General features: G+C 44.5%; 1 protein-coding gene across 1 annotated transcript in view; it reads left to right on the plus strand.

Moving 5' to 3' along the window:
* VPS41 (VPS41 subunit of HOPS complex) overlaps nt 1–26,218 on the plus strand; it is a 185,954-nt gene that overhangs the window by 97,233 nt on the left and 62,503 nt on the right. The window contains exons 8-10 of the mRNA XM_007094790.3: nt 9,090–9,209; nt 10,571–10,717; nt 18,017–18,083. Of these exons, the coding sequence (XP_007094852.1) occupies nt 9,090–9,209; nt 10,571–10,717; nt 18,017–18,083 (334 nt within the window). The remainder of the gene's footprint in view (nt 1–9,089; nt 9,210–10,570; nt 10,718–18,016; nt 18,084–26,218) is intronic.

The raw sequence follows: 26,218 nt of genomic DNA on the forward strand, positions 1-26,218 counted from the left end.
TCAAACCATCAACTCTGCCACGTGCATGGAGGCTGTCAAGGACAGACCAACGTGCTCTGTTAAAGGCAAGTTCATTTGACTTGGTTTCTTCTCCGATGGTGTTCCTGATCTTTATTTTTTTTCTTCCCTGTTTGCTTTACTTCGAATCGAGTGAAGTGCTTGTTCAAATACATGAACGTGTGTGTTTGGGTGCCTTTTTCTGTTACTCAAGGCTTGGCAGTTTTGTATTTCTTTTTCCTGTCTGCACCACGCGAAGCTCTCCCTCCAGCCATCTGTGATTGAGATTATGCACAGTTAACATCAGAGGTTCTTGTGCGTCGCGCAGACCATTAATTCAAGTTTAATGACCCAGTGGATGACTTTTGTGTTTCCTCTGCTGTTGACGGGGTCCAACCTTGAACCCAGCCCTGGGAAATGTATCCTCAGACAGCCGCAAACCGAAATACAGACCCGAGGCGTTTGGCATGAACCACCATGGGACTCATAATGGAAGACTTAAGTGGTAACATTGCTTAAAAATCCTTTGTTCACTTTTAAAATCATACTTGCAGTTGTGCATCGGCATAGGCAGAAATTGAAGATTGTTGGTCTACGTAGGAGCCTACCTCACGTGCTGGCCACAGTCAATTGCTGAACTCATATAGATGGGGAGGTGGATACACAGATCTATATCTGTCTGTCGTCACTAGTTTTTTAATATAAAGGAAAAACTGCCCCTAAGTGGTACCTCTGGTGTTTTGCTTCTTTTGCTCTCATTGAACCCATAGCTTGGAGTTCTCGGTCACTAAATTGACGGTTATTTTGTCTTGATATGGTGTTTCTTAAGTTTCAGAACGTTGTTTTGTCTGCACACTTTTCACAGGGTTTGTTAACTTCACGGGGCTTGCCCAGAACCTGTGTTGCACTGGCATCGTATTTACTCAGACATTGCTTGAAAGCAAGTGGTCCATCAAGCAAGCTCTGGAAATCTGTGTCCTGAGACTTTCTGTGGTAGCAGTTTTGGCCTGTATTTATCCTCTTTTAAACATGTTAAATTACCTCTAGGGAAAGGAGATTGAGGGATTATAACTCGTCCAGAAAATAACCACTGAATTTAAGCAATACTGTATTCGGGAAATTCTCCTTGTCTTCACACATGCTTTATGTTCTTTCTTGATGGTGTTTGGGAAAAGCTGTGTGTTTGAAACTTTGGTACTGAGCCAAAGCCAGAAGGAGGTGGTCTCTCCCAACTCCATCCAGATTCAAGACTCCTCTCTGTTGTCAGCAGCCAAACACCATCCCAGGTCTTTTCTGTGGTCACTAATTTTTTCTCACTTGCCTTCTTGAATTAAAATTTTTTAACGTTTATATATTTCTGAGAGAGACAGACAGAGCATGAGTGGGGGAGGGGCAGAGAGAGAGGGAGACACAGAATCCAAAGCAGGCTCCAGGCGTGGAGCTGTCGGCACAGAGCCCGATGCAGGGCTCGAATTCACAAACTGTGAGATCATGACTTGAGCCAAAGTTGGATGCCCAACTGACTGGCCACCCAGGCACCCCGCTTTCTTGAATTTCATTCCTAATCTTTTCCAACCTTGGATTTTTAAGTCCCTCTGTGACAAGTCCTGCCCATCCTTATGCCCTTTGTCTATTTTTACCGAGACAGTCTTATTTGGCATGTCCTAAACGTGCTGAGTTTTCCTTTTGTTTCCTTATTCCTCAATTTTATTATCTCGAGCTCCAGCACCCTCTGTGATCGGGCATTTTATCTTTGTGGAGTCTGTTTTCTCCAAGCGCCTCGGTCTTTCCTGCAGGAACGCACCTGCCATCCAAGACTTACCCGTGGGCTTCCCCCACTGCCCATTCTTCCCTGCACCGTCGTCTGCCTCCAAGCAAGCACTGCTGCTGGTGTTCAGGAAGCCTAAAGAGTCAAGTGATTTATATACTTGAAAGACCACAAGATGATTAAAAAGGGGCCAATCACACTCCCTTTCCTCCATCAGGGAAGAGTGGGCGATGGGTAATGACGGGTGTTATGTTGCCAGAATCGGTGGCTTTATTACAGCCCGATAGGAATCCCGCCCCGTGTGTGGGAGATTCTAGGATGTTCATCCTTACCTCTCTGTACTGTAGCAAAGTACTAGATAGATTTATCAGCACAAAACGTAGGAGAATAAAGTATATTGCCGAGGATGTGAGGGCTCCTATTGAAATATAAGTACCGAGAGTGCTGACTGCCAGAATGTGGATTTATGGGAAATAAAGCCCTAAAATACTTTCTCCAACAAAAAAGAGACCTCTTGGAAACGGTTTTTCCTCTCCTTTGTACTTAGCTCCCATTGAGCTTAAATTGCTCTCAGTATTGTGTTAATGACAATTCAATATTATGGGATGCAGAAGATGAACCAAATAAATTAACCAGCTGCTTTTAAAGGTAGTTCACTCGATGACTCACCCTCTAAAATGCTTTGTAGAACATTCATGCTCAGTAGGTCTCTAGGCAGTTTTATGACTAGAAGAAAGAAATGGATTTTATTAAATGTCAGTGAAATACAGGCAGATAGTTTTGCTGTAGTTAAATTAGTGTAGAATATTTGTAAGAAAAGTAGCTTGTCTTTCCTTATATCACAGAAGCAGAACTTTCCTTGGCATTCCTGCCAGGCAGTGTGTTTCTGCTTGAAATTCCCATAGATTAGGATTATAAAAGCAAATGGAGAGTGGATAGTCTGGTCCTTTTCTGGCCTGTATGAAACCCTGTACCCTATAGAATCCAAATCAAATCCCCATGTACTGCCTAGTTGTACTGGGAGAGTTTCAAAGTACAGTAATGGGAATGCTTCGTAAATTACTAGCTGCCATTTAAGGTTTTATACTACGTATGGATTGGAGATGAGGACTCATGAGTGAGGAAGAAAGTAGAGTGGAGATGGAAGGCAGAAATAAGTGCTTCAAGGACCAGGGGAGGTAACTCAGAGGAGAGAAGCAGGCCAGGGCTAGCCAACCAGGAGAAGAGGGCCTGGCGGTGATGGGGAGAGCCTTAGCAGGGCACAGACACATTTCAGATCCTTACTGTTGGGGCCCAGTGAGAAGTCAAGTGGCATCCCTGAAATAAAGGAATTGCAGTCAGCTGAACTGAAGAGGAAGACTAACCTTAAAAGTACTTCCCAGTGGTGCCTGGGTGGCCCAGTTGGTTGAACTTCTGACTCCTGATTTCAGCTCAGGTCATGACACCAGGGTCATGGGATTGAGCCCTGCCTCGGGGCTCTGCATCGAGCGTGAAGCCTGCTCAGGATTTTCTCTTTCTCTCTCTCTCTCTCTCTCTCTCTCTCTCTCTCTCTCTCTCTCCTCTCTTTCTCTCTCCCTCTCCTCTCTCCTCTCTCTCCCTCTCCTCTCTCTCTCTCTCTCTCTCTCTCTCTCCCCCCATCCCCCTCTACCCCTCTCCCCGACTCACGCTTGCGTGCTTGCTGTCTTCCATAAACAAGTACCTCCCAAATTTGTGATCACAGGTGCACAAATTCCGTCTTTTGGCATTGAGCAAAAGGAACAGGACCGACGTGTCAGGCGCAGGACACAGAGTCAGGATAACTGAGCCTTTTCTCAAGGGATGTACTTGTTCCATCGAGACTGTATTCATTGTGTATCAGTCGGTCACAGGGTTCTTTCCTTTAGGTTTGAGAAGTTAGGGCAGATGCCATTGTGTCCAAAACAGCTTAGGGACATCACTAATGATGGGCTGAGTAACTGGAGGGTTTGGGGGGTGATGTAGGTAGCCTCCTCTTGCGGCAAACACATTGTGTGCATAGGCAAAAGGGCAGGCAAACTTGGCAGGGCGCGGGAAGCCTGCTCGCTATCTAATACTTACTTTGCCCTGTGCATCTAGCAGGGCATGTGTGGCCACTTCCCTGCTGCATTTGCAGTGCCCTGGGGAGATGAAAAGTAGATATGTAAATCCCAGCCAACAAGAGACAGTATGGTATTTGTTATCTGTGATAGAACCAGCCTGACCCTAAAATGTATACAGAACCAAGAAATGAGGAGGACTTATGAAAGAATCCTAAGTGGGCACCTGGGTGGCCCAGTCGGTTAAGCGTCTGACTCTCTGTTTGGGCTCAGGTCATGATCTATCTCATGGTTTTGTGAGTTCGAGCCCCGCATTGGGCTCTGTGCTGACAGTGCAGAGCCTGCTTGGAATCTATTCTCTCTCCCTCCCTCCTTCCCTCCGTCTCTCTCTCTCTCTCTCTCTCTCTCTCTCTCTCTCTGTACCTCCCCTACTCCTACTGTCTCTGTATCTTTCAAAATAAATAAACTTAAAAAATTAAAAAAAAAAGAATCCTAAATGATGATCTTCTCTAATATATATTTAAGGCCGTTTGTTTACAGATCATTTATTATTTTTCATCCACAAAATAGAAAATGATTGAAACTGAGCTATTTGAGGAACATCAGAAAAGAACACAAATCGTGTCTAAAACTGTAATGCAAATGAGTTAAAATGTGTTTCCTTTACAGAAGGTAGGTAGTATATTAGCCTCCCCCGCCACCCTTCTTTTTGTTTGTCTTTTTGAAACCCTCATCAGTTAACACAGACGTGTGCCATCTGCACTATGAAAGTGTCATTAAAGAAGCTTCTTTGATCCCATGTCAGAGCAGGGTACCCAAGGTTTATCGTAATAGAACTCCGTAAACTCCGACTCAACCTGGAGACCAACAGGATTCAGAATTCTCCCCTCTCTCCTTTCCTTCCTGCCCTCTGCTGGAGGTTTGCCTTGGAGCTAGAGCAGGAGACTAAGGAAGGCCCCTGTCTGCAGGCCTCAGCTTCCTGCCAGAAGCCAAAACACACCCACCAGCAACAGAGGGCTCCGCTGGAGTGAGTTTGGATCTTGGTTGGAATTGCAACGAGATCTCATGAACAGTTTCCTAAAGTTAATGCCTCATTGAAAAAGTAGGTACACTTCATGTGAATTAATTCTACTACATACTCAGTGTGACTCCAAATTCCTTCCTTCTCTGAGTTTCAGTGAATTGTTGATGCTGTTTCGCTTCAACTGTTACCTGTGAAATCATCCCGATTATAAAAATAAGAGAATGGATTTTCATCCCCATATGTATTAACATAAAATTAATTCACATGTTCTATGCAGAATAATAAAAATAATATAAATCTCCTATCACCTGTTTCTAGAATTAATTAGGATTACTTTGTATTGTATCCTTCAGGTTTTAATATACGGATACACGTTCATTTTGTATTTAAGGGCCATCATGTTTAATACTGTTTTGCAATCTGCTTTTTTATTTAATGGGCGGCCCTGAACATCCTTTTACATTAATAAGCGTACATCGATAAAATCACTTAAAACTGGACACACACTTTTTGGTGATCTAGCTTCACCACATTTACTCCAACATTTCCCAGTTGTTAGTGCATTTCTAGCTGTTACAAAGAACTAGACATACTTCTTTATTCGCTTGTCTGATCACTTTTTAGCAGAAATTTCTAGGCATGAACTTCTTGGGGTCCTTTTTAAAGCTTTGAATCCCCAGTGCTAAGGGACCCTCCAGAAACAAGGTGAGATGACCACGGGGTAGTTTGAGGGCGCCCTGTTCCCTGCGCATATGTGCGCACCCGGCCCCCGCCCAGGGTCTGACCTCCTTGTTTCGATTCATCTTTATCAGTTCTTCCTTTTCTTTTTACTTCATCTGTCAGTTCTAGGATCATTGCTATACTGTTTTGAGTGTGAATTTCATAAAAACACCCATTCTCCCACCCACAAGTTGCCCAGTTTAAAAAAAAAAAATTCCTATTATTCTCACATATCTTCAGATGAATTGATAGCATTTTGGAAGTTCTAGAAATCATTCCTTTGGGGGTTTCTTTGTGCTTCCATGAAAATCGCAGATTAACTAGTAAGGCTTAAGCTCTTCAGTGAGGATTTTGAGTCTTCTTATCCAGGAACTTAATGTATCTTTACATTTAGGTGGCTTCCCCTATTATATCTGCTAGTAAAATATTTCTGCTTTTGTCATTGACCTAGCGCGTGCACATCTGTTTTTGCCGATGTGCAAATGACTGACTTGTAGAGCTATGGACTTTCCCTTGCTTACACCTTAGCATCCCCTAAAGTTCAGGTTCACAGCACAGTAGTTGTATTCTCGTTTCCAGAGTGCCCTGGTCGCCGTTTGATTTCCTCCCTTACTCGAGGGTATTGAGCATTTATTTTTTTTATTTCCACTTCGTTCTGTTCTTCTTATCCTCGGGTGTTCATTTGCTCAATTTTGTTGTCACCCGAGAAGAGGAAGAATTACTTCTCAAGCCCTGGTCTGTCTGGTGGAAAGTCTCATTCGTGTGGAGTCAGGAGTGGGACATTTCCCCTATTCCCTAGACAAATCCTGTTGCTTTCCTGGAGTACTGAATTTGTCTATCTTGTTGGGTTTTTTCTCGTCCATAGTTACTGGGAGAAGTCTATACCCAGTGTTCACAGTTGAAGTTGCTGTGAACGTCTTAGATTTTGCGAGAATTGGTCTGAATCTGGACGTGGCAGGAGAAGGAAGTTTTATGGTTTCCTGTCTGCCTGGACTGGAACCCGATTGTCTGTCGGGCAAGTGGCTACCAAAGGGTGTAATTATTGGTGCAGCAGGGAAGTGGCGTATGCGTTAAGAGCCTGCTCTTCGTATTCACTGAGGCAGCTTGAAGTTTGTGCAGGTGGTTCCCGCCTGTCGTATGGCCCCGCCGCCGTGGGTGGGTACCCACCCCGTCGCCAGCGTCGCTGTCTTCTTCCCAGCTGTGTCCCCAGATGACAGCAGGAGTGGCTGCTTGTGTTCCACTGCCAATGTCAACCGCGACCTGTGTGTCCCTGCGTGAGATTTTCCCCGTGACCCCCGTCCCCCCAACCCCAATACACTGAGTGTGCTGGTATCTCCCCTACCAGCGGCTTCCCAGGTGGGCTTTTTCTTGAAATGGGATAAATCCTGGCCTTCACCGGGGTCTAATTTCTGTCATACTTTACAGAAATCTTAATTTAAAGTTTGGGGCATGTTGAGTTTTCCTAGCACAGGTGCAGATTGTCCCCCTTTCGTGCCACGTCGGTCACTTCTGGGTGAGATTGGAGGGAGAGCATTGTGATGCCGCCTGCACCCCACTTTCCTCCTTGTCATCCAGCCAGCCATTCCTTCCAGCAGGTGGCTATGGGGTACTCCCCGGGCTCAGCCCGCTGCTTAAAATCCCCTCCATCTGAACCAGGCCACAGACGGAAGGTAGGCATTGTGATCTCAGTTCCTCATGTTTAACAGGATGGTTCGTAGCTGCCTGTTTTTAGCAGACTGTGTAGCAGGAGCTATGTGATCAGGCTTTCTCCTTCTCAGATTCCAGACTTAACCCTGTCACAAAGTCCTGAACACATCGAGTGACGTCCTCGGCTCTTTTTTACATCCTGGCCGAGGAAGAGGCAGAATCACAGAGGGCAGATCTCAGGGTCTTTAACTGGGAGCAGGGAGGCATGGTGATGGGGTTTCTTACTTAGATCATGGACTGGGAGAGGACGGGATGGGTGAGAAGATCTTTGGGAGCCTAGGGGAGGCTTTTCTGTATCTATCTGATGGGAATATTAGACCCCATGTGGTCAGTAAAAGCCCTACCTCCAGTCTCCACTGTGGACCGTGCGAGGCCACCTTTCTTTTGCATGGGTAATAGAGAACTTCAGACATTTATGTCTTTTTAAAGAGACCATTCTTGGCACGTTTGTGAAGATGGACGCTTATCTGATTTTAAGGTTTTGGGGTGTGTGTTTGTGTGCCCCTTCTGAGTATAGGAGCCTATTGAGAAAGGTATGTAACAAATATAAATGAAATGTGAACTTACTCTCTTTCTCCTGTTTCCTATTTTCCTCCTTCTTAAGGGTGGGAAGGGACACAGAATACACTAAGGTAAACAGAAAATTACTCGAAAGATAGAAATTTTTAAACTTCTGTGATGGAATCTGTCATCAGCATTTCTTTTAAAAGGTAAACATCTACTTCAGGATTTCATGTCCGAAGTTATATGTTGTCAATTATGTATTATATAAATTTTACATTAAGTTATAGTGTGTAAATGTCTTAAGGGATTTAAACTGGATACATCAAGGAAAAAGTATTGTAGCCCTTAATAATGCTTGAATTACTAGAACTACGTCTTTACCAGTCTTAGAGGTTTTACCCAGTCATATTTGGCAATAAAATTTATCCAGCAGATTTTTTTTAAAGATGTTATTTTTAAGCAGTCTCTATACCCAAGGTGGGACTCGAACTTAGAACCCCAAGGTTAAGAGTTGCGTGTTCTCCTGACTGAGCCAGCCAGGAACTTCCCATCCCCACACAAGCAGATTTCTTTTCTTTTTTTTTTTTTTTTTTTTTTTTTTTTTTTTTTTAAATAGATTCTTCCCTTTAAAATAAAGACCCTGGATAACTATGACCTTTTTAAAGAAGTTTAATCCTAAAGCAAGTTTGTCTTATTTTATAACATGAATTGCTGTTCAAACATCATTATTAAATTCTTTTTCTTGGGTGAAATGAAAAACAGGCTGCTTCTGACGATTGCAGTTTAAGCCGTGACTAATATCTTACTTTCAAGGAAAAAATTATGAGGTTTTGATTTCCCAAGTTACAAAATAAATTAATTTCTGGCCAATATTTGAAGAACTTTCTGTGACACAAATCTTTTGACTGACTAATGTGTTTTTCTCCATGAATTTTGGTATTTTGCTGCCATCTAGTGGCGTAACTTCGTAGTAACTTCAACATTCCGTGGACAGGCAAAGCAAACTGTCAACAAGAAGCCAGTAAAGAAATCTTGTATATGCGTCTCGGTTTCTTTCTTTTTCTTTTTAAATGTTTATTTCTTTTAGAAAGAGCAGGAGAGAAGGTGTGAGCGGGGGAGGGGCACAGAGAGAGGGAGACACAGAACCTGGAGCAGCTCCAGGCTCTGAGTTGTCAGCACAGAGCCCCATGCGGGGTTCGAACCCACGGACCATGAGATCATGACCTGAACCGAAGTTGGAAGCGTAAGCAGCTGAGCCACCCAGGCGCCCCATGTTTCTTGGTTTCTAAAAGTCTGTTTTTGTATTTGTCCATAGCTGCTGCTGTTTGAACGATCTTGGATGAGCAGATGGAAGTCGTGTGTTCTGCACGAAGGGGAAGGGAACATACGGAGCGTGAAGTGGAGAGGCCATCTGATCGCTTGGGCCAATAATATGGTAAAAGCACACCTTCATCTTCCAGATCCTTCTTCAAAGCCAGAAGAGTAGCCACATTAGGAGGGCTGTGACCAAGAAAAAAGATGCCTCTGCTGCCATGGTCTTTTCTAAGACCTAAAATGGCAACTGCCATCCTACCTGGAAGGTTAAAGACACTAGATTGCTCTAGGCTTTCATAATAGAGTGATTCTTAGCATATTCTGGACTTGACTTTGGAATAAGAAACGCGAGGCATGGAGAATAGCCAAGAAAATGAAAAGGCGTCTTAATAATTGAAGGGCTGTGTTGGGAATGCGGTGTTGAAAACACCATTTGCCTATTAGCCAAGGGCAAGGAACAGTTGCTATGAAACAAGTACAGGATATTGCTGATTTCATTTTCCTCCCAGTATAATCACAGGCAGAAATCAGGCCTGCCTTTTAAAAAGTGGATTATAATTTTTGGTGTTATGCCCTATTTAAAGTTTACTCAATATGAGTTAGGGCAAGTAGAAAGTTTAAAAATTAGCTTTCGACATCTGGCCTATCTTTTGGAATTCCAGGGTTTAACTTAATAAATTGGTTCTATTCAGTTTTCAATGGTACAGTTCTCCCAGAATCTACTTTGCTATTCAGGACTTTTCTTAAATTTCTCCTGAGTCATTGTAAAGGTAAATAAACCTGTGTGTTTGTTTTTTAATTTTTTTTTTTTTTTTTAGATATTTGTTTATTTACTTTGAGAGAGCTAGAACATGAGCAGGGGAGGAGCAGAGAGAGGAGGGAGAGAGAATCCCAAATAGGCTCCGTGATGTCGGTGCAGTGACAGACATAGGGCTCGATCTCACAACCCATGAGATCATGATCTGAGCCGAAATCAAGAGTCAGATGCTTAACTGACTGAGCCACCCAGGCTCCCCCCCCTGGTTTAGCTGTAGTTAGCTGCTTGCTTGATGTTCCCATTTGAGTGCTTTAAAATGTCAGGTGCAGTTTTCCTTATACACAGTGGTTTTTCAGATTTAAAGCTTTTCTAAAAAAAAACAACTTCCATTTTTGTAGCAGAACAATACAATTAGAAATGTTACTTGTCTGTCATTTTGGAAATGCAGTGCTTGATATCTGTGCGTCTCACCCTTGTGTTTGAGCCACTGAAGCCATCTGCTAATAGAATCTCTTCTGTCCAGAAAGAAGGGGAGAGGTTTTCTTTTCTTGTGGGCTCTCCTGGGGTTTGCGTGGACGAGGAGTGTGGCTCCCAGCAGTGCTCAATAAACACTGTCAATATTTTGCGGTGCCAGTTACGGGCGGCGTGTGGCAGTGGCTTTATTAAATTTTCCTTTCCTTTCCTTCTCCCAAGTGGAGGATGCCTAATGCTGTTGTATTTTCCAGGGTGTGAAGATTTTTGACGTCACCTCAAAGCAGAGAATCACCAACGTGCCCCGGGATGACATAAGTCTTCGCCCGGATATGTATCCCTGTAGCCTCTGTTGGAAGGACAACGTGACGCTGATTATCGGCTGGGGGACTTCAGTCAAGGTGGTTTTGCTTGCCTTTCTAATAAGTCTGTGTTGTTACAGATCCGCTGAGGGTGGTCCAAAGGAACAGGAGTTCTTTTTTTTTTTTTTTAAAGAACTTTTAAAAAAAAAAATTTTTTTTTTTTTTAATGTTTATTTATTTTTGAAGGAGAGAGAGAGAGACAGAGCGTGAGCCGGGGAGGGGCAGAGAGAGAGGGAGACACAGAATCCAAAGCAGGCCCCAGGCTCCAAGCCATCAGCACAGAGCCTGATGGCAGGGCTCGAACCCACGAACCATGAAATCATGACCTGAACCGAACTTGAACACTGAACCAACTGAGCCACCCAGGTGCCCAAGGAATAGGAGTTCTTGAATTTCTTCCCACAGCCAAAATGTTTCCCCCTGCTTGTTATTGTCCTGTGATACTCATTTAACGCTCAATTCTCTTCATATGTGTAAGTTTGGAGATACATTCCGTCTTTTCCATGCCCTGCAAAGCAGATGGGGAGCATTGTTCATAATGGTGCCTTCATTTATGATCTTTAGATTTTCCATTGCCCAGTTGGCCTTAGCTCTTTACGGAACATGTGGTCGGTTTCAGTGGTTTCTGGATTTTCCATTCTTTTGTGTTTTTTCCATTCCCCTTAGCTTCTCCTCTTAGTTAGAGTTAATGGTGGAAAAAGAATGTTACATCTAAATCATCCTGCTTGCTTGGTCCTAGCTGGATGGAGCAGAGGCCCAGACTTCTTACTCATAAGATTTGGGCCCATTTGGTGGAACACAAGTAAGTGTCTGCCCTTACTGTGCCTGGGTGACAGAGACACAGCCAGTCTACAAAAGTGGGCCCAGAGCTCACTCACATTTAGTTTTTACATACCAGTGTTTGTCTTGTATTAGATAGTTCAGAACCCAAAGTCGTTGGCTTCCCTTTAAAAACTTATAGCTTAATCTAAACAAAATAAACTGAAAAGTGACCAAGGTAAAAATAGTACAAGAAAGTATCCCAGCAGCAGTCTGGTGGCAGAGCTCAGGCTTTAGAGCCGGACAGATGTGACATCGGTTCCACCTTCTCCACGCACTTCCTGCGTGAGCCGCAGCCTGACTCTCCTCATCCATAAATGGGAGTGCTGACTGTGCTCCGGTCCTGAGTTTGGGGGAGGATTAAATGAGGTAATGTGTACAAGGAGCTTAGCATAGCATCTGACATACTGTAAGTGCTGCATAAGCGTCAGTTGTCATTATCGTGCCAGAAAATTCTAGAAAAGTCACGAAAGAGACATGTTTATTTTAAATGTACCCTTCTCTGGGGCGCCTGGGTGGCTCAGTCAGTGAAGCATCCAGCCCTTGATTTTGGCTCGGGTCACGGTCTCATGGTTTGTGAGATTAAGCCCTGCTCTGGGCTCCACACTGAGCCCAGCCTGGAGCCTGCTTGGGATCCTCTCTCTCTGCCCCTGCTCGCACACACATGTGCATGTCCTCTCACTCTCTCAGAAACAAAGAATGTACTCTTCTCTGGAAAAGGAAAGCATGAAAATTGTTAACTCGGTGCTTCTTACTGCGAAAACAATCATTGTTAACTTGAGGTAAAGTCCTCCTGGCCCTTAGGTCGGTGTGATTCAAGTCCTCCTTTCTTTCTTAATTGTTTCCATGTATGAAGCGAACATAGCCTGATTCACATTTAGGATAGCAGCAGAGAAATTGTGTGCAGTAGTCCAGGATAAAAGAAGTAAAAAGTGATTTTCTAGTCTTCCCGCATAGTGTGGTTACTCATCCAGTAAGCTTCTGTTCTGGATATTTTTTAAATGCCTTCAATGGACCAAGTGGCTTTTTGTTGTTGCTTAAAGTTGTGATTTTCTTTTGGTGAGAGACCAGGCAAATGAGCTTGTAGGGACACGTGAGAAGTTTACCGATTGCTACCAGCAATGCTTTCTTCCTTAAGCTGAATGGTGGCCCACAAAGGTAGCATGTCCTAATCCTGCAACCCATAAATGTTTCTCTGTATGGCACGAAATATGATTAATTAAGGATCTTGAGATGGGAAGATTATCTGCATTATCTGGGTTGACCCTAAGTGCAGTCACAGGTATTTGCTTTTTTAATTTTAAAAAAAAAATTTTTAAATGTTTACTTTTGAGAAAGAGAGAGAGAGAGAGAGAGAGAGAGAGAGAGAGACAGAACACAAGTTGGGGGAGGGGCAGAGAGAGAAGGAGACACAGAATGTGAAACAGGCTCCAGGCTCTGAGCTGGCAGCACAGTGGGGCCCGTACCCACAAACCGTGAGATCGTCATCTGAGCCGAAGTCGGATGCTTAACCAGCTGAGCCACCCAAGCGCCCTAGTCACAGGTATTCTTAAAGACGGAGCGGCACCACAGAAAGAGGGAAGGCGGTGTGAGTGGGGAGGCAGGGCTGGAGGGACACGCACAGCCACCAGAAGCCGGAGGAGGCATGTGGCAGATAGATTCTCCTCTAGAGCCTCTGCGGGGGGTGCGGCCCTGCGGACGCCTTGATTTTGGCCCAGTGAAACTGGTTTTAGACTTCCGGCCTTCAGAAGTTCGAAAGGAAACATTTCTGTGATTTCAAACCGCTAAGTTTGTCCAGTAGAGTAGCCTTGGGAACGGGCACACTCTGGCCACACCCAAATGAGGATCCAACGTCATTTTTCCCATCAAGTGTTTCTTATTATCGGGGATTCCTCTTAGTAACATTTTGGGCGGTTCTTCTCAGTCGAGAATCCCACTGCATTCCGCTGAGGGAAGACAAGACAGGACATAGCCTTTCCTCCCAGAGAACAGTTTTGTTGGGGAGAGACAAGCACACGGCATAGCAGGGCCTGCAGTTAGCGCCAACCATTCATTCCTTCATTCGCGCAGCAAATACTTACCGAGTTCCTGCGATGTGCCAGGCGGTATTCTGGCGCTGCAGATATGTAAATAGATGGATTCTCTCCTGGGCAGCTTTTCGTTCTAGTGAGGGAAGCCATCTTCAAGTGGCAAGTGAACACAGCATGTGGATGGCGGTAAGATAGCGAGGGGAGTAGTTAGGGAAATGGGGGGAGGGGTTGGGGGTGTGTGCCACGTAACATAGAGCGGTCCAGGGAAGACCTCTGGCATAATCAACGTGTCCTTTGTCAGAGATCTGGAGGGAGGAGGCCGTGCAGCCGTGGGAGGGGGGTGTCGGCAGGGGCAGCACCCTTGAGGAAGAGTGTGACTGGTGTATCTTTGTGGAAAATAAAGCCGCCATCGCCAGAGTGGATGGAGCAGGTGTGGAGGAGAGGGGAAGAGATGGGAGGGAGGGGGGTGCGTGGTGAAGGGGCAGATCGTGTTGGGCCTCACAGGCCTCTGTGCAGTCTTTGGCTTTTAATTTGAGGCGAGAAGCCAGCACAGGGGTTTTGAGCCATGGAGTTAGTTAAATGATCCAACTTGGATTTTGAAAGGGTCACTCTGCCACATGGAGCCAGGCGGCAAAGGGGCAGTGAAGAGGGGAGGTGGGGCGGGGGGCTCCTGAGGAGCCTCGGTGGAAGTTACGGTGTCTTGGGTCAGCCTCGTGGAGCCGGTGGGGAGGGAATGGATTCTGGATGTGTTTTGAGCACAGACTCTATACTATTAGTGGTTCTGTGTGGGAAGTAAGAAAAAGCCAGAGCTCAGCGGTGACCCTTTTAAGCTGGGAAACCGGGAGATAAAGCTCCCTTTTACTGACCTGGGAAAGGCTGCCCGTGGAACACGCTTAGCGGGGAAGGCAGGAGTAGATTTTGTGTGTCCACTTGAGACGCCTGTTAGACACGCAAGTGGACAAGGCAGTTGGATGAAGCAAATTAGCGTTCGTGGGTGAGAACCTACCTGTCAGTGTAAAGGCTCTTGAGGTTATTGATTTGCTCTTATGCGGGACATGAGCTTAGCACTCAGTCCTCGCCGACGTGAGGCAGGTGCCAGGCTGGAGCTCAGGCCACACACGCCTGAGGAGGGAAGAGGGGAGCCCAGCCTCCAGTACCTCCCTGCGTCCTGGTCTTCAGAGGGGCGGTAGCATGGCCAGAGAAACAGTCCGGCCTTGGCGTGAGTTCACTTTTTCCGAGAAGCTTTCCTCCAGCCGGTCGGTAGATGCCCCTGCTCTGTATTTCTGTACTTTTCCCTTCCCGCTTGAGTAAAATCCCTCATTTGTCTTCCCCTACTGCACCATAATCTTCCTAAGAAAAAAAGCTATGTCTGTTTCTCAGAAGTCTTTTTTTTTTAATTAAAAAAAAAAAAGATTCTTTATTTTGAGCAGGGGAAGGGCAAGAGAGAGAGGCAGAGAGAGAATCCCAAGCAGGCTTCGCGCAGAGAGCACAGAGCCCAATGCAGGGCTCGATCCCAGAAACTGTAAGTTCATGACCTGTGCTAAAATTGAGAGTCAGTCACTTAACTGACTGAGCCACCCAGGTGCCCCCCTCAAAACTCTTGTCATTTTTTTTTTGTTTTGTTTTTAAGTTTGTTTTAAACTTAAAGAAAGCTTGAGTGGGATAGGAGCAGAGAGAGAGGGAGAGAGTATTCCAAGCAGAGAGCACAGAGCCCGACGTGGGGTTCTAACTCACGAACTGTGAGATCAAGAGTTAGACGCGTAACCGACTGAGCCACCCAGGCGCCCCTCTCAAAACTCTTAACTTAGGACTGTTGCCCTCTAGTTGCTCAAAGTGTTAGGTAGTATTATTTATGGGTTGCTGTCTATGATTCTACCTCACACCATTTGAGATACTACTCATGTTCTTTTATCAGCACGTTAAAAATCAGCACAGCGTCCGTTTGGCACTGTGGGGCATGCCTGCTAGATAATCGGGTAGATGCCCTTGTAAGTGTGGACGGAGGAATAGCTAACGTGTCCGACCGAAAGTCTAACAAAAGGAGGGGGAAATTAGGGAAGACTGGGGAAGTGGACAGGGCATTGTCTGAGATGGACAGGCGACAGAAAGCAATCAAGGGAGAATATTTCCAGTCACTTCCAAGCAAATGCTTCTGCCTCCACAGCCTTGGGCCGGATCGAGTCCTGCCTTGGAGCGAGGACTGTCGTGTGGTCACTGCATCGCTGCACAGCAGCTTAGACATGTGTGCATAACATACGAAACCTTCTACTAGTTCACATCCCCCTTGATCTGTTGGTTCTACTTCTAGGAATTTATCCTGTAGAAACAAAAATCCAAAAGTTTTATATCCAAGTATGTGGATTGTATCATGCTGTTGCTTGCCTTTGGGTTACATAGAAGCGAAAACCAAATGTCTAAGAGGGGATCGAGTAGGAAAATTCCAGTACACTCATACAGTGAAATACTATAAAGAATTGTGGAAGAATATGCAAATAATATATCAAATTGTTAGGTTAATAAAAGTAGTTTCCAAAAAAAAAAAAAAGATTGTTAATGTGTTCACTTTGTATCAGAACAATGAATAATATTTGTTTTTTCTCTTTGGGTTTTTTTATATTTTAGAATTTTCTATTTTGTAGCTAAAATTAAGGTAACAGTATTTATTGTGTTCTTTTATAGCTATCTGAAGAAAAAGGAAAAAACTGATGAAAGTTGTGTATAGTCAGCATTTAACTTTAGGCTGTCTTACCTTGATAGCAGAACTTATGTAAATTTTTGTTGTCATATTACAAAATAGAATATATTCATTTCAGAAAATACAGCAAAAGGGTGCTTGGGTGGCTCAGTCGGTTAGGCATCCAACTCATTGATTTCGGCTCACGTCATGATCTCACAGTTCGTGGGTTCAAGCCCCACGTCAGGCTTTGCACTGTTAGCTTGGGATTCTCTCTCTCCCTGTCTCCTGCCCCTCACCCCACTGCCTTTTGCTTGCTTGCTTGCTCTCTCTCTCTCAAAAATAAATAAACAAACTTAAAAAAAAAAAACAAAACTGCTACACACGCATGTATATATCCAAACTGTATACATAGATTTGATTTTTTAATGTTTTTTTTAAGTTTGTTTATTTTGGGAGAGAAACTGCGAGTGGGCGAGGGGCCAAGAGAGAGGGTGAGAGAATCCCAAGCAGGCTCCACTCTGTCAGCTCGGAGCCCGACACGGGGCTTGAACTCACGAACTGTGAGATCATGACCTGAGCTGAAATCTAGAGTCACGTGCTTAACCTACTGAACCACCCAAGTGCCCCTACATGTAACTTAAAACAGAGGTTGGCAGGGGCGCCTGGGTGGCTCAGTCGGTTGAGCGTCTGACTTCAGCTCAGGTCATGATCTCACGGTTCGTGGGTTCGAGCCCTGCGTCGGGCTCTGTGCCGACAGCTCGGAGCCTGGAGCCCGATTCTGATTCTGTGTCTCCCACTCTCTCTGCCCCTTCCCCACTCATGCTCTGTCTCTCTCTGTCTCAGAAATAAATAAACATTAAAAAAAATTTTTTTTAAATAAATAAAAAATAAAATAGAGGTTGGCAGACTTTTTCTGTAGGGGGTAGCAGGTGCTTTAGGTTTTGTGGGCTTCCATACTGTTTCTGCTGAATATTTTTCTCCTCCTGCCTTCCTTCCTTCCTTTCTAGCCTTTCAAAATGTGAGAACTATTCTTAACTTACAGATCATAAAAAGACAAGTCAAAGACAGGCTGTAGTTTGCCAACCCTGATTTAAAGTACGTAATACATTGATTTTAAAACACCTGAGAGGAAAGATAAAAAATAAAAAGCCACTCGAGAGAAGAAGAGCATGATGCCACTTATACAAAGTATAATTTAGCAACAGTGAAATAAATGACTAATATATAATCAGAAACACAGCCCTAACGCAGATGTTGCCCAGATTCACCGTTGGGCAGAACTTTATTTGGACGATGGTAGAAATAGTCCCTGGGGCGTCTGGGTGACCCAGTCGGTTAAGTGTCTGACTTCGACTCAGGTCACGATCCCATGGTTTGTGAGTTCAGGCCCTGCGTCGGGCTCTGTGCTGACAGCTCAGAGCCTGGAGCCTGCTTCAGATTCTGGGTCTCCCTCTCTCTCTCTGCCCCTCCCCTGTCTCTCTCTCTCTCAAAAATGAACGTTAAAAAAAAAAAAATTAAAAAAAAGTAGTCCCTAAGTAGAGTTGCTGAGAATGGGTCATTGGAAACGTTTTAAAACGATATTACAGTTTCTCTTCTTTCATTGCCCTTGAATAAGACTTTACATTTACTAATGTTGTAGAACCTAAGGAATGGTTGCTATATGTCATTGAAATTAATTTCTATCAGTGAAGTCGATTGTGTGCGTTCCATCTCCGTGCTACACAGCCAGTTTAACGAAAGTGTCCTGTAGTGAATGACATGCTACGTCTTTTCCATGCAATGAATGAAAGAACCTGTGAATTTCTTTTCTAGATCTGCTCAGTGAAGGAGCGGCATGCCAGCGAAATGAGGGACTTACCGAGTCGATATGTTGAAATAGGTATGCCTTCCGCGAGTATAACACGTCAAAAGAGAGTCCATTTTAGTAAAGGAAAACCTAAAATCGTGTTCGCCTTTGGGGCTCGTCCCTTGGCACCTTAGTGAAGTAGGTGGAGAGGCTTTTGTTTTAAGTTTTGAAACTTTGTTATAGTATTTTTTTTTTCTGTCTGTATTTCTACTTTTTAGATGGTACTTATGTAGTTGGCTTTGAAGTTGAATAACCATGGGTTCAGGTTCTGGTTCTGTTGTTTCCCACCTGGACTTTGGACAGATCCCTACATGCCTCTGCATTCTCATCTATAAAATGTGAGAAGGAACCCCTGCCCCACGGGTGTTGTTGAGAATTCAGAGAGAATTCACGCACGCGCAGCCCATAGCATGGTCCTGACACCTGGTCCTGCCCACGATGTACCCTCAGAATACTCCCCTTCATCGTCACCTGACTGGACCGGGCTGCCGTGATCTTTTCTCTGGATCGCTGCCACAGCCTCCTGACTGGTTTGTCTCCTGCCACCGTGAATTGCGGGGATCTAGCCTCCCCACCGCAGTCAGCATACAAAGCAGATCGTGTCACCACCCTTCAGCACGTTCCCATGTTTGTGGCACAGAGAGGAGACGCGCGGGATCTGTGTTGGCCCTCACCCGCGCCTCCAGCTTTAGCTCACAGCAAGTTTCTCTAACGTCTCTGCACCGCGGCCACACTGGCCACCTTTCACCCATCCATGCTCCTTCTTCAGGTCTCTCTAGAAAGCTCTTCTTGCCCGTTTGCGTTTCCTTGACCCTTAATCATTCTTCAGCTCAAGGATTGCTTGAGAAAGCCCGCTGCACCTTGCTGACTGGGTCAGCCCCTGTCCTTTCTCACGCCTGTTTCACTTGCCGTGATCGTGTGATTTTTCAGCACGGGTCTGTCTCTTCCAGCAGACTATAATCTCCCTGAGGGCTTGCACTGCGTCTGCTTTGGCTCAGTGTTTGTGTCTCAGGGGCCCGGCACAGTGCAGGTACTAAGTAATGCCGCATACTGAACGAATCGGCGACTCAGGGACAGCTATTCAGGAGAAGTGTGCCGAGAATGACACAGCACTACATCCGCATCTTGGTTTTAGAACTCAGTGTAAAAGTTATTCGGACACAAGGGATAAAAATAGAGTGACTTTTGCCGATTGAATAGATATAGTGAGAGCTGTTTGGGGTTATTCAGAACCAAGCAGAAGGAGACCAAGTTATGTGGCGAAGCTGTTTTGCCATCTTAGAAATCAGCTGAAGAGCTCATTTCCCTATTTGGATGGGAGGCGGGGAATATCAGTTTGAGTGGTTCTTACAACAAGGTGAAGCTGAGACAAATAATCTGCACACGACTGTATTTCTGGAAACAGAAAGGTGTGTGGTACCTCCATGGCTAACATAGTCATAGCTTTTAAATCTGGGGTGTTTTGTACTTGAAGACAGGAGTGGGTTGGGTGACAGGGTTTCAATAACTTTCTGCCTTAGACGGAGAAATAAATCCACAGTTCGGATTGCGCAGAGGATGGACAGTAAGCATGTGTAGAATATGATGGTACCAAGAAAAGCCAAGGAACGAGGAGCTAGAGAAAACTGAAAACTACAAGGTCAGGGTCATTATTTCTGTGTCTCCATCTTCTTTCCTGCTTCCCAGCCAAAACCTCTGAACATCTCAATGCATAGTGTCCTGAGAGAGAAGTATTCAATGTTTTAAATACAGATGAGTGGTGGGGGATGGGGGTTGGGGTAGCGAAAACCCTGGGAGTTTTTAAGGATGAAGGAATTGCCAGGAAGACACAAAAGCATAGCAACTGTCTTCTCTCCTTAGCTGGTGCTGATCACTCACACGGGTGGTGCGGGTCAATCCCCCGTGTGGTTCACCTCACCGTCATGGCAGCGCCCTGTGGGGCAACTGGTCTGCTCCTCAGTCTTGTTCACAAAGACAGTTGGGGCTCAGGGACGTAGCTATCTTGTCTAAGATCTTACTACAGTGGCGTTAGACATGGACAGACTCTAGGGGCGCCTGGGTGGCTCAGTCAGTTAAGCGCCCGACTTCAGCTCAGGGCATGGTCTCATGGCTTGTGGGTTCGAGCCCCACGTCGGGCTCTGTGCCGACAGCTCAGAGCCTGGAGCCTGCTTCAGATTCTGTTTCTCTCTCTCTCTGCCCCTCCCTTCTCACGCTCTGTCTCTATCTCTCAAAACTAAACATTAAAAAATTTTTAAAAAAAGAAATGGACAGACTCTGGCTGCAGAGCCACCGGCAGCTTCCAGGAAGGCAAGGCGGTTTGCCGAATTCCTGTGTGATCTTGATGAGCCTTCCTGAGCCAAGCTTTCCATACCTGTAAAGTAGAGCTCGTAGTACCTACCTTCGCAGGCGGTTGTGAGAATTAGACATTAAGTAATGTCTTGATCTCGGTGCTTGGCATACAGTAGGCGCTCACTGAATCATGGTGGTGATTATCACTGTGCAGACTTCCATCCCAGCTCTGTGACTGCTAATGGCTGGCCCAGTGGTGGCCCCGGAGCCCTGGGATCATGTTATTAAAGTATAGTTCATCTGGACTACAATTTATGTGCAATAGACCGTGTGTGGGTGCTGGCAATATCACATTACTGACGTTTTACTACTGTGGTTAGTGGTTAAGTACCATTTTTTCCCCTCTTGAGAGCAAACCTTTAAGAATATAAACCATTTCCACAGCAGGAGGCAAAGTGGTTTAGATAAGAGTCCTTGACGAGGATAAAGGAAAAGAGAAATATTAGGAGGTCTGGATTACAATTTGCTTTAGCCCTGAACAGTGTGAGCCACACTGTTCTTTAGTAAATGAGGTGAAAATGGCATTGAGGTTAAAGAACTATGGTGCTGTACATTTCTTAGAAGCCAAATGTTTGTAGCTCTTCCCTATAAATCAGAATCTCAAGAACAACACAAAAAACATTTTGCTCTTTAAAAGGATATTAATTTATTCTTATAAATGAAAATGAACGATGATAATGAATATGAGGCTTACTGGGCAATCACCAACCCTTGAAAACATTCTCTCTACATAAGGCTTTTTGGATGTCATTTTTTTTTTCCAAATTACATTGTGGTTTGTTTTTTTTTAAGTTTTTATTTATTTTTGAGAGAGACAGAAACAGCATGAACAGGAGAGGGGCAGAGAGAGAGAGAGAGAAAGAGAGAGAGAATAGAGAGAGAGAGGGAGAGAGGGAGAGAGGGAGAGAGAGAGAGACTATCCCAAGCAGGCTCCACGATATCAGCACAGAGCCCAGTGCAGGGCTCGAACTCACGAAACTGTGAGATGATGAACTGAGCTGAAACCAAGAGTCAGATGCTTAACCAACTGAGCCACCCAGGCGCCACCAAATTACATTGTTAAAAATAGGTTCTGGTCTAAGCCTGCCATAATTATTTGAACTTGGATCTCTTGCACTATCACGGGACTCCCTTGCTCTGTGGCACTGTTCACCAAAGTCTTCCGTGGTCTTCCAGGAATGGCAGTTGGAGAGGTCTTGAGAAATGAAGCCTGTATTTGTGGGTCATTTTCTGGGTGTCCTGCCAGGACAGATGGCTTACATGTGAGGAATTCACGATTGACTTCCTAGTCTTGATTTCCTATGGAAGCTTATTTCAAAAAACAAAAACAAAACCCAAAGGAATCAAAGGAAATATTATATGGGAATCTATGTAAAATGATAGAAGCTAGGAAGAAAGGGAGGAGAAAAGGGATGTCTTTTCACTTTAATTAAGCAGTGGCCGTATCTTCAGTGATGGTACACCGTGGCTCTTTGAATTTAGCACATTGTTCTATTTTTAGTCTCTTGATTGATTGGGAAAACAGTGACCTGGAAATGAAAGATCTGCGTGCTGGTGGAGACAAGCGTGAGATAATAGTCTTGGCTAGATCTAAGTGTGTCTTCCCATCCACCTGTTACTATGCTGACCCAGATACGCGGGTTCCACGTGAGTGACGTGGTTCATCTCCCTGGCTGAGTCTCAGCAGGAATCAGGACGGTTCTGGTATCATTCAGAGTGTTTTCGCTCAAGGATCTTAATTTGGTGTTCTGTTATAAATTCAGTTCGACTCTCTTATAATCTCGTAATTCTTCTTTCTGCATTAAATTTTTTCCCTGACATCTTATCATGAGAAAAATTAAAACGTACCAACAAGCGAAGAATTCTCACAAAACGAGCACCCATGTGAGTGCTCCTAGGTTCTGCAGTTAAGATCGTGCTGTATTTGCATGTCTGGTCCTCTGTCCATTCCTCTTCAAAGTCAGGACTCTTTCCCTCTCAGTGCTGGGAACTCAAACGTTTGTTGTTGGGTGTGGCATTGGTAAATTTTCTCCATAGCAAGTATCAGTAAGAAGTCTGAAACACTTGATGTAGCAAATATATTTTGTTCATTTTATAAAAACAACCACCAGGCACATGGCACGTAGATAGAATTTCATTTAACCTTCACAGCCAGATGAACAGGACTGCTAGCCCACTTCATAGGTGAAGAGACTGAGGTTCGGAGGGGTCAGGTAACCTGCTCAGGATCGTTACATTCATAAGCAAAGAAAACAACGTTTGAACTCAGGATATGCCGAGTTTCAAAGCTGTTGCTCATCGCCCCTGTGCCATACACTCTCACATGCATTCCCTCTAGCTCACGCCGGCCCTCAGCTGCAGCCAGAGGAACTGACGAGAATGATGGAGGCTTGCCGTGGGCGTTCAGATAAAAACCATAAGGTAGAAAGTCTATAGAATCCAAACACCCCTTTCAATATGCCAGTGATAGTACCCGTTCTTCAAAAGCCAGATGAAATTCCGTGGATTTTTTTTGTCTTTATTTTGGTTCAGCCAAGTATCCCGTTCGGAAAAGTAGTTATTTTAGTTCCCCTTGTTTTATTCTGGGACTGATAGCCCTTCACTGTTCATCTTCCAAATTGTTAGAGAACATCTAGAATATAGGTGCTTAAAGGGAACCAAATCCGGATTTGTGATGTGATGCTTTCAAACATTTGAAGAAGAAAAGCTTTTGTTTGCTCTTTTTTATTGTTTGACTTCAGTTTAGTTGATGCATCAAGGTAGTTTCGGAGCGGGGGAGGGGGGGTTGGTCTCTAAAATTATTTCTGTTTTTCAGTTTAATTGTGGTAAAGCTTAAGGTAAGATCTACCCTCTTAATGTTTAAATGTTTATTTTAGAGAGAGAGAGACAGACAGAGAGAGTAGGGGAGGGGAGGGGCAGAGAGAGAGAGGGAGACACAGGATCTGAAGCAGGCTCCAGGCTCCAGGCTCCAAGCTCCAAGCTGTCAGCGCAGAGCCTGATACAGGGCTTGAACCCACGAACCATGAGATCATGACCTGAGCTGGAAGTCGGACACTTAACTGACTGAGCCACCCAGGCGCCCCTGCCCTCTTAAATTTTTAAGTGTACAATACACTGTTGACTGTGTGTACAATGTTGAACAGGAGATCACTAGAGCTCACTCATGTTGTTAACTGAGACTTTAGGCCCATTGATTAGCAATTTCCCACTTTCCCCCTCCCGCCCTTGGCAACCACCATTCCACTCCTTGATTCTATCGGTTTGACTCCTGTAAATACATCCTAGAAATGGAATCATGCGGTATTTGTCTTCCTGTGACTGACTTGTTTCACTTAGCATAGTGTCCTCAGGGTTCATCCATATTATTACAGAATTGTCCTCCTTTGTCCTCCTTTCTTGAAGAATTGTCCTCCTTTCTAAAGGCTGAATAATGTTCCATTGTCTGTCAATATACCACATTTTACTTATCCATTCCTCTGTTGATGGACATTTAGGTTGTTTCTACATCCTGCCTATTGTGAATAGTGCCGCCACAGCGACCGTGGGAACGCTAACGTCTCTTTAAGATACTGATTTTAATTATTTTGGCTAAATACCCAGAAGTGGGATTGCTGGATCATACGGTAGTTCCATTTTTCATTTTTCGTGGAACCTCCATGCTGTTTTGCATGGCGCTGGGCCACTCTGCTCTCCCCCCAGCAGCGTACAAGGTTCTAGTTTCTCCACGTCCTCACCAACGTTTGTCTTTTCTTTTCTGACACTAGCCTATTTACAACTGAAAGTGTCACTTCTTGGTTTGACCCTTTTGACCCAGCAGGTCCTTGACCATTATGACCTTTTCCGCAGCATAAGCAGCGTGTTGTGAGCCGCTGCCTAAATCACTCCTCATCCGTGCTGCTTCCTGAGTGCCAAAGTTGAGATGAGATTATCACAGGAACTGAGCTCTGTCATTTAGCACAGTGGTGTGGCGAATATTGATTAGAAAATATGCAATTAAATTGTGGACTACACTTGCTTTAAATGGCTTTTGTCTTATGTGTACTATTGGCTCCTGGCTTGAATGTTTTTGTTATTTTGTCCATTAGTCATCCCCTTCTATCTTATGCCTGTGTATGAGGCCTTCTCCCTGGTTTGCTGATGTGAAACATGGTAGAGTCGTTTTTACTTTCATGCATCTGCTTCACAGCACAGCCCTGAAGATGTTGGAATGTTGTAATATCCAAATGCATTTTCTTAAATCAGTGGTCAGCCTGACAGAGTGTCCAAACTTACTGGAGAGTCATTATGAAATACTCATACTAGCGACTGAGGGGTCACATTCTCTTGGGAGGAAGGCACTATCACAAAGGGACCTCGATGCTTTTTTCACAAGTGAATGCAAGACAATGAAAGATAATTGTTCCTGTTTGGAAATTGCTTGAGAAACTCCTGTTTGTTTGCTTTTTAAGACTGAGAGGCCAAAATCTATAGCGTATGATTTTATTTAGCTCCAGTAAAGATACCAAATCCTCTGAGTCACATCTGCTGGGGATTTTGAAAGCAACAAAGTGAAAACAAGGGCCTAGAACAAAGAAGCAGTGCAGATTGTGCTGAGTGCTTTTGCGCTTTGTAGCACAGCAAATTCAAGGGAGGGGCCAGGCACCCCGGCCGCCGGCCACGGAACCACCAGAGGACTGTCAAAGCCTTAACTTGCATTTCTGCCAACTACCTGTAGCACACTTTTAACCTGAGTATCTTTGTTCTGATGTATGCTTTCTAGTGTGACTTCTATCTAGGAAAAGGAAGCCTTCAGATTCCTGCTTGAGTTACCTTCTACTTAAGAGGTTACCTTCTACCTAACCTCTCTGAGCTTTAGTGTCCAGTCCCCCCACCCCCATCCCAAAATCAGTACAGGGTGGTTATGGTAAAAAGAAATCATGTCTGTACAATATTCTGCATCCTGCCCCTCTGCATAGGGAATGTTCATTAAACGGGAGCTGTTCATAACACTACGATTATATTCAGTTACTCAGAGAGAAAAACAGCATTTCTTTTAACAGTCAGACTAAAATACTTTTGTCACAAAGTCATTTGAAATAGGGATGCCTGGATGGCTCAGTAGGTTAAGCATGTGACTCGATTTCAGCTCAGGTCATGATCTCACGGTTGGTGAGTTTCAGCCCCACGTTGGGCTCTGCTCTGATAGCATGGAGGCTGCTTGGGATTCTCTCTCTCTCTCCCTCTCTCTGTGTTCCTCCCCTGCTTGTGCTCTCTCTCTCTCAAAATAAGTAAGTAAACTAAAAAAAAAGTCAATTGAAAGAGAATTGGGGGAAAGGTGTAGGTAAACATTTACCATTCCGAAGAGATTAGTATATTTCATGCCTGCATTTTTCAGTAAAATGTATCTTATAAACCTATATAATACAGATGCAAGTAATCAAGAATATTGATTTAAATATCACTTACAGGGGCGTCTGGGTGGCTCAGTCGGTTAAGCGGCCGACTTCGGCTCAGGTCACGATCTCGCGGTCTGTGAGTTCGAGCCCCGCGTCGGGCTCTGTGCTGACAGCTCAGAGCCTGGAGCCTGTTTCGGATTCTGTGTCTCCCTCTCTCTGACCTTCCCCATTCATGCTCTGTCTCTCTCTGTCTCAAAAATAAATAAACATTAAAAAAAAAAAATTTAAATATCACTTACAGGTCTGAATACACTGATAGTGAGACAATCTACTTGTGAATTATTTGGAAAATGGTCTTTGTGTTCAGACCTAAAATCTTGATTTTTATCCTTTTCAATTTAATATACGTTTCTAATACTTTTTTTAAATGAAAACATTTTAATG

Source organism: Panthera tigris, chromosome A2, assembly GCF_018350195.1.
Source record: "Panthera tigris isolate Pti1 chromosome A2, P.tigris_Pti1_mat1.1, whole genome shotgun sequence".
In the NCBI taxonomy this organism is placed as follows: Eukaryota; Metazoa; Chordata; class Mammalia; order Carnivora; family Felidae; genus Panthera; species Panthera tigris.